Genomic DNA, 8,803 nt, shown 5'->3' on the forward strand with positions numbered 1-8,803 from the left:
GAAGGGTAGGCTCTTCCTATATGATTCACAGCCTCTGAAAACCTGCTGGAGGATTAGCTATGAGTTGGTTCTGACTTCCTGGTACATAACAACAACAACAACAACAACAACAATATACTTAATGGAGAAATGTGGGATAAAGTCAAGTCATAATTGCCATAAAGCTTACGATCCTGATTCACTATGGCAGGCAGATTGGGGAAAGTGCTTTTGAGATATTATTTCCTGGTTGTGGTTTTGTGTTTCTCAATTGTGATCACATCACCTAACTTGAGCATGTTGTCAGGAAGCGTCAGTCCTTGGAAAAGGACATCATGCTGGGAGACACAGAAGGTCAGAGAAAGAAAGGAAGACTCTCCGCAAGTTGGAGTGATAAAGTAGCTATAACAATGGACTTTAGTATATAAGAGATTGTGGAGATGGCACAGGATAGGGCAAGACACAAATCTATTCTCCATAGGGTCGATAGGAGTTGTAGCTGACTTGATGATACATAACAACAAGAAATGTGATGACATAGATAAACACTTTTAACAATTAATTTAGATCTGCACTTATGTAGTATATTTCTGAACTCTCAAGAATAGATTTGATGCACTGAACACTAGGAGTAATGAGTAGTCAAGGAGGGCCGAATATCTATCCCACAGATGTCGAAAGAACAAACAAATCTATGTTGGAGGAAGTGCGTCCAGTGTGCTCCTTGGTGCAAGGTTGGTGACACTTCATCTCACATACTCTGGTGCGTTGTCAGAAGGTGAGAGGAAGACCCTCAATGAGAATGGATCAAAGCAGTGACTGAAATATTGGGCTTGAATATGGCAGAGATAGTGAAGACGGCACAAGATAGGGTGAAGTTTCAATCTGTTGTTCATAGTGTCACTGTGAGTTGTAGTCAACTTGACAGCAAGGAACAAGAGCAAGAACAGCAATGTATTTCATTATAAAAACACTTTTAAAAAAGTAAAGAGAAAAGTTGGGAATTATGTTAACATCCAGGTAGTATTAACACATTAAATAGATTTTAATCTTCAGACAAGGAAAAAAAGTTTCAGTACCAGTTGGATTATTAATAATGAGAAAATTCTAAAACAGCCCTTATCAGAACAGCAAAATTTACTTATTCCAACATGTTATTGTTGTTGTTAGGTGTCAGCAAGTCTCACAGTAATGACTCATAACACCTCTCTATGTGACATCCTCACATTCTCTGACACACTCAAGTCTATTGCTGTAGTCATTGTGTCAATTCATTTGGTTGAGGGTCTTTTTCTCTTTTGCTGTCTCTCCACCTTTCTAAGTATGATATGCCTCTCTAAGGAGTAGCCTGCCTTTCCTAGCAACATGCCCAAAGTATATGAGACAAAGCTTCATCATCTTTGCCTCCAAGGAACACTCTGGAGAAAATTTCTCTAAGATATATCTGTTTGTTCTATCCATGGGATATTCAGTAATCTTCTTTAACACCACAGTCCAAAGGCATCAATTCTTCTTCTGTCATCATTATTCATTGTCCAATTCTAAAATGCATACATAGGAAGTGACTGAAAATAGTATGGCCTGAATCAGGCTCACCTTAGTCCTCAACTGATATCATTGCTCCTCAATAATTTGGAGAGATTCATGACTTCAGACTTTTCTAGTCCAGTATGTCTCCTGATCTCTTGACTGCTAGGCCCAAGTGTATTGATTGTGGATCCAAGTAAGATGAAGTCATTGATAGTCTCAATCTTTTCTCTGTCTATCATGATGTTTCCTATCAGTCCTGTGGTGAGGATTTTTGGTTTTTTGACATTGAGATGCAATCCATATTGAAGGATACAGTCTTTAACTTTCTGTAGCAAGTTTAGGAAAGACCATACCCTAGAAATGTATACCGTACTTGGTAACAGAGGCACAACAACTTGAATAGTGAATTTAAACACGCTAATGATCATGGCTGAAACATCCAAACAGGCCTAGAACAGTAGATTTGGAGTTGATGAGAGAGCACCTAACAACAATAAAATGATCACAAAGATGGTAGAAGACAGAACAATTTTGTTCTGTTATACATAAGGTCACCATGAGTCCTGTGGAATTTTCTCCACAGGAAACTGCTAGAAATCAAGTTGGATTCAGAAAAGGGCTTGGCACATGAGATATCATTATGATATCAGATGGATTTTAGCTAAAATCAGAGAATACCAGAAAGCTGTTTACTTGTGTTTTATTGACTATACAAAGGCAAACAACTGAGTATATCAGGGTAAATTGTGGATAGCATTGAGAATGGGAATTCCAGAACAATTCATTTTGTGAACTCAAAACCTGTACATAGGCAAAGCAGCAGTTGTCTGACTAGAAAGAGGGAACTCTTCCTAGTTTAAAACCAGGAAAGGTGTGCATCAGAGTCCTTTCTCCATGCCTCTATTCAATCTGTGTGCTGAGCAGATAACTCAAAGCTGGATTGTGCAAAGTAGAAAGTTGCATCATGATTGGGGGAACACTCATCAACAACTTGTGTCATGCAGATGACACGATTTTATTTGCAGAAAGTGAAGAGGACTTGAAGCACTTGTAGCAGAATATCAAAGACTACAACCTGTATGGATTACATCTCAGCTTCAAGAAAACAAACTTATCTGATAAGTATATCATGATGTTGTTGTTGTTGTTATGTGCCGTCGAGTCGTTTCCGACTCATAGCGACCCTATGCACAACAGCCCTAAACCCTGCTCTATCCTGCGCCAACCGCCCGGCCTCTAACACATCCATCTCGATTACCACAGTCACCGAATCAATCCATCTCATAGAGGGTCTTCCCCTCCTGCACTGTCCCTCCACCCTCCCGAGCATGATGTCCCTCTCCAAGGACCCGTCCCTCCTGGCAACATGTCCAAAGTATGTCAGACGAAGCCCCAGAATCCTTGCCTCCAAGGAGCAGCTTGGTTTAATCCTCTCCAAGATGAATCTGTTTGTTTTCCTGGCAGCCAATGGTACATTCAGTACCCTTCTCCAGCACCACAGCTCAAAAGCATCCACTCTCCTTCTGTCCTCCCTAGTCATTGTCCAACTCTCTGATGCATAACAAGCGATTGCAAATATCATGGTCTGTATCAGGCGCACCTTAGTCTCCAGAGAGACACTGTTGCTCCTGAGTACCTTTATGGAGAAAAGACTGGAGTTGTCAGTGATTTCATTTTACTTGGATCCACAATCAGCACCCAGGGTAGAAGCAGTCAAGAGATCAAAAGATGTGTTGTATTGGGGAAATCGGCTGTCAAGGACTTCTCCAAAGTTCTAAAGAGTAATAATGTCAGTTTAAAGACCAAGGTTCATCTGATCCAAGCCATGGTAATTTCAGCTGCTTCCTCTGCATCAGAAAGTTGGAAAATGAATAAGAAAGACCAATGAAAAAATCGATGCATTTGAATTTTGGTGTTGGCAAAGAGAATTGAATATCTTGTAGGCTACCAAAAGAACAAAAAATCTGCTTTGGCAGAAGTGCAGCCAAGGTGTAACTGAGAGGCAAGAGTGGTGAAACTTCATCTCGAATACTTTGGTTATATTGTCAGGAGGGGACAGTCTTTGGAAAAAACATCATGCTGGAAAAGTAGAAGTAGAGGGTCAATGAGAGGAGACCCCCAATGAAGTGGATTGACACCACCTCAATGGCGGTGACTTGTGTTGCATCTGTGACTATAACAATGTGCTTAGTATGGTAGAGATTGTGTGCATACTGGAAGATGGGGCAAGGTTTCAGTCTGTTGTTCACAGGGTTGTTATGAGTTGGAGTTGACTAGCAACAACAAATGCTCATTGAGTTGGTACCGGACAGGGCAACTTTGTTCTTTATGCATAAAGTCAACATGAGTCAGCACCAACTCAACAGTAACTAATGACACTCAATTTTCTATCATTTTTTAAATTTATATCAGATCCTATTATCTTCTCTCATTATGTATGTAATTTTTAAATTCTTTATTTTTAATACCAAGGACCTTGCCTTTTTTTTTTAGGTTTCCAAAATATGAAATCATTTCCTGGAAAAAATTTCTACTGACCAAAAAGCAATCAAACCCAAACAGACTGTACACCATCTCAATTGATAAAGCACAAGCTGTGGCACATATATACTGTCATTAAAAATTAAAGATGCAAAGTAGTCAGCCATGAAGGATGGCAAGTGTTTAAAGGAAACCAGTAATAGGGTCTTCCCATTGTTTTTCCACTCAATTAAAAAGGAAAGTTCTTTTCCAAAACCCATATGGTAAGTAAATGGCAGGCAGCATACAGCTGAGGAGAGGAACACTCTAGCAGCAAACAGGTGGGTTTTCTCGGGGAGGATCCTTCAACGTCTCTATGGAGCAGCACAGATGGGTCACTTTTACTGTAAAGGCTGATCAAGGAATATACCCTGGGTTTGATAGATTTCTTTGAGAACTAGCAGTACTGTATCTTCAGACTCCCAGTAGCATAAATGGCTTTGCAAAGCAAATAAATATTCATTAAAACTCTCAATGGGTTTCTCCTGAAGCACATAGTCGATGCGCTGACCTCCGTTCAGCATTCCCACATTGATGGGTGAGACTTCTTCTTTCACTGCCACGGGTATCTCTTCTGGGTTAACATCTGGAACACCGGGTTTCTCGGAACTGGATTCTAGCTCTGTTTCAGTTTCATCTGCAGTTTCTGAAGCTTGTAAAGCTGGATATGGAGCTCTGGTGAAAGACTTACAGGCCATCCGCAAGGAGCCTAGCAAGTTGTTCTTCAGGCCCATACTCATCCGGGACAAGCCCTCTCTCAGTTCTAAATGCATACGCTTCCTGCCTTTGTGATGTGGGTTCAACATTGGCTCAAATTCTACCTCTGGAACCACCATAGGTTCAATCCTATAGGCCACAGGATCAAAAGGGTGGTAAATATTGAAGAAACCTTTACACGTTGGAAATTTGTAGTTGGGATCAATTCTTTTCAGTCCTCGGACAGTAAGGAACATCCCAATAGGAGATCCAAAGGCAAAAAATATTTCTGGTTTATAGTTAAGCCGGGGATATTTTACAGATACCTGCCCAATGCCAACATCCAGAAAGGCATCATTTCTAGTATCACCAGTACTACAGCAGAACTTGGACTCTTTAGGGATCTTAGACATACTTGTCCCTGATGCTGATTGCAGGGTTGAGGACCTTGTCTTATGTATGCACAACAGGACTAGTTGTTTGTTGAAGAAATGAGAGTAAGGTAAACAAAAACATTGATATTCTGTCCCCCATATCACACAATTTAATACTAGTGCAACTATGAAGAAGCAAACAAATCCCAAAAATATTGACAGTATAGTAGCTTTCAAGGTATGTTAAGAAAGCAGTGCTTAGCCATTCATGCTTGCCATCTACTGTCCGCCTTTTCATTTACTGGCTACTGGAAGTTGTACTGTATGCATTATCCAGAAAATATTTTATTCTACTTTCCCAAAAATTAAAAATTTGTTTATAATTTAGGAGTCTATCAAACCAGAAGGGAACTCTGATGACCTGCCTAGATAATAGATAATTTTCAGTAGAGAATTATGCTGTCAACCCCAAGGCAGGCAGTTTGAATCCACCAGCAGCTCCATGGGAGAAAGATGGACAATTTCTTCCTGGGTGATTTACAGCCTTTAAAACCCCCCAAGAGCATCAGCTTTGAGTTTGTTCTGACTCCAGGTAAATGAGTTTGAGTTTTTTATAAATCCAGTAGCTACTTGCAACAACTAGTCACACACACAAAACCATATAATTGCCCTTGTCTAGAGAGCAGAAAGTGGGACAGAACAGAAAGTAGGGGCACAGGGCCATAAGCATCTCTCCAAAAGGGACAGAGGGAGTGAGATTAGTATAGCCCCTCACTACCTCAGAGCAGAAAGCAGATAAAAACCCCAAAGCTCAGCCCCATAAAGCTTCAAGAGCTAAACCAGCAGCAAGATGTTCGTTTATTCATTGTTGACTCATAGACTTTACTCACAGATGTGGTACTGAAAATGGAGTTTATTGGGTAAATGAGTTGGAAAGTGGAGGAGGCAAAAAATATTGTTGTTGTTGTTAAGTGCTGTCAAGTTGCAGGCAACTCATAGCGACCCTATTGAAGGAGAGTCCTCAACGCTTGGATGTCTTTCATCCTCTCTCTAGCAAAAAATATTACCCAGTGCAAATCCAGATTTAGCCCTGCAGTCCCAAGGCATAACTCCTCCATTAGTAAAAGTCCTGGTTTGAGTTTGCAACAGAGATTCAAGAAGCCTCTGGTTTCCTCAATCATCCAGCAAGACTTGCCTCAGAACAGTTATAATTCAGCTTCTCCTTGAAGCATTAATAGCAACAGCAGTCACCTTGAACTGTGGCTTTTATCTCAGTGCTTCTCTGGTTACACTTTACCAGTCTATCCACCACCATCACCAGGGTCTTTTTCTCAACAAAGCCTTACTCCAGTCTCCCTCAAGTCTTCCTGCACAGTGTGGGAGCCCACAAAGCTGGGATTTGGAGGTGTGATGAAATGGATTCCAGGAGTATTAAAAAACACACACACATACCCTTCCACCCCCAAAACAACAATAACCAATCAACCCTTCATCAGTTGCTACTACTGAAATGAGAGTTCTTCTGGGATGCAGAAACCTTAGGTAATAACAGCCAGAGGAATAGGAAGCAAAGGATCCCCTTTTCCCCAGTGACAGCCTTAAAGGCTCCCTTTTGCGCCCCCTGCTGGCCAAGACTAACCATGCGCCTGGCGGGACTGCCTGAGCGTCACAAAGCTCAATGGGCTGGGTTTGTGGCTGGGAGACAATCATTTATTCAGCTGCACAGTAATAGGACAGTTCTTCAGAATTCTTAAGGACTATAGAGCTTTCACAAAGAAAAAGCCATAAAGTCTATTGTTTCTATCACTGTTATGTTAATCACAATTTACATGTGAATGCCACTTCACAGGTTTGTGTTTGCATATGTTATCTATTCAGAATTCAGCTGTCAAACTGATGTACAACAAATCCGCACACAAAGAAGAATGAGGAAAAGCAAGGGGGGACAACAATCAAAACACATGCATCAGCAATGCTGAGCTTATTTTACTCCTTCCTTTCCACCAGGCCTGCCATCTCTTCAACTCCACTCTCTCCCTTTCACTCTCCTCTATGATTTTGTTCTTTCACATTGCCTCACGATCTGACTAACTCCTGCTGGGTCTCTAAGGTGTAGCTCAGCAGCGTTTCCTCCAAAATTAGTTTTTAGCTCATTGCCCAGTGTTGCCCCCTCTGGTTCTGGACTAAAGTGAGTCTCAACCTGGGGCAATTTTGTCTCGCAGGAGAAATCTGGCAATGTCTGAAAACATGAGGTATGATCTATTGTTACAGGGAGTTCTACTGACATGTATTAAATAGTGGACAGGGATGCTGCTAAACATCATAACAAAGCAAATGCCAGTCCCCTGCAATAACAGAAATAGTCCAAATATCAGTAGAACAAGGCTGAGAAATCCTTAACTCTAGTTTGGTGGTCCCAACATAGCTTTTATAGCCATGTGTGGGTGACATTAAAGAACTCTGGTGAAATAGTGGGTTAAGCATTGAATTGTCAACCCAAAGGTTGATGGTTTAAACCCATCAGTTGCTCCACGAGAGAAAGATGAGGTAATTTGCTCCTGTAAATATTTAAAGCCTTAAAAATCATATGGCATAGATTGGGTTTGTTAACATTTTCATCTTGCTCAAGTTCACAATTAACACTCTTGGCACCAGCCAAAAGACAAGCTGTTTTAGAAAAGTCTGCTATCAGGACCTCTCCAGAGTGCTAAAAAGCAATGGCGCCAGTTCAGAGATTAAGGTGTGCCTTATTCAGGCCATGACCCTCTCAGTTGCTTGCTATGTATCTGAGAGCTTGACAAAGAATAAAGATGACAGAAGAAGACTCAATGCCTTTGAGTTGTGGTGCTGGAGAAGAGTATTGAACATACCATGGACTGCCAAGAGAACAAACAGATCTGTCTTGGAAAAGATGAAACCATGCTGCTCCTTGAAGGCAAGGATTTTGAAACTCCATCTCAAATAACTTTGGGCATGTTTCCAGGAGGAAACATAGAGAAGGCCACCATGTTTGGAAAGCTAAGAGGTCAGTGCAGGAGAGGAAGACTCTGGATGAGATGGATTGACACAGTGGCAATGGGAGCAGCTGTGTTAGAGACAGCGAGATCGGATGAGAATAGGACAGGCTTCAGAGCTATTGTTCATAAGGTTGCTATGAGTCGTAGCCAATTGGACAGCACATAGCAACAACATCAATAATACAGTTGCACTGTGAGTCTGAGTTGACATGATGGCACTGAGATTTTTTTTCTGCTTGTACATTACATTATAATAATGTGCTTCTATTTCCTTCATCGCCTTAGCATTATAATATGCTTTCACACAGCAAGAACTAGCATTGTGCATGGCACTTAATGATGCTCATAAAGTCACAGCACTCTCACTAGAGTTGAGCACTTTGTTGGTAATTGTGGCCCATCAGCCCCTTGGGTAGATATATATTCTTATTAGACATGCGGTGAGGATAGTCAGATAATTTTTTATATTCTAGTACCATAGAAAAATGTTTCTATTCATAGTTATACCAAAACAACAGGTATAAATGAAAATTTTCCTAAATAACAAGGTATGTTGTTGTTGTTGTTATGTGTCGTCGAGTCTCTTGCCACTCATAGCGACCCTATGTACAACAGCCCTAAACTCTGCTCTGTCCTGTGCCAATCGCACTGTCTCTGACACTCCCATCCCAATTATCCCAGTCACTG

General features: G+C 41.0%; 1 protein-coding gene and 1 pseudogene across 1 annotated transcript in view; both read right to left on the reverse strand.

Annotated features, from left to right (window-relative positions):
* LOC102871273 overlaps positions 1 to 2,758 on the reverse strand; it is a 5,776-nt pseudogene extending 3,018 nt beyond the window's left edge.
* Positions 2,759 to 4,370: 1,612 nt separating this feature from the next.
* Positions 4,371 to 8,803, reverse strand: part of LOC102871676 (phospholipase DDHD2-like) — a 14,293-nt gene continuing 9,860 nt past the window's right edge. The window contains exon 2 of the mRNA XM_006895631.1: positions 4,371 to 5,197. Coding sequence (XP_006895693.1) covers positions 4,371 to 5,197 — 827 coding nt within the window. The remainder of the gene's footprint in view (positions 5,198 to 8,803) is intronic.

Source organism: Elephantulus edwardii, unplaced genomic scaffold, assembly GCF_000299155.1.
Source record: "Elephantulus edwardii isolate Elephantulus edwardi_28Jun2011 unplaced genomic scaffold, EleEdw1.0 scaffold00171, whole genome shotgun sequence".
NCBI classification, from domain to species: Eukaryota; Metazoa; Chordata; class Mammalia; order Macroscelidea; family Macroscelididae; genus Elephantulus; species Elephantulus edwardii.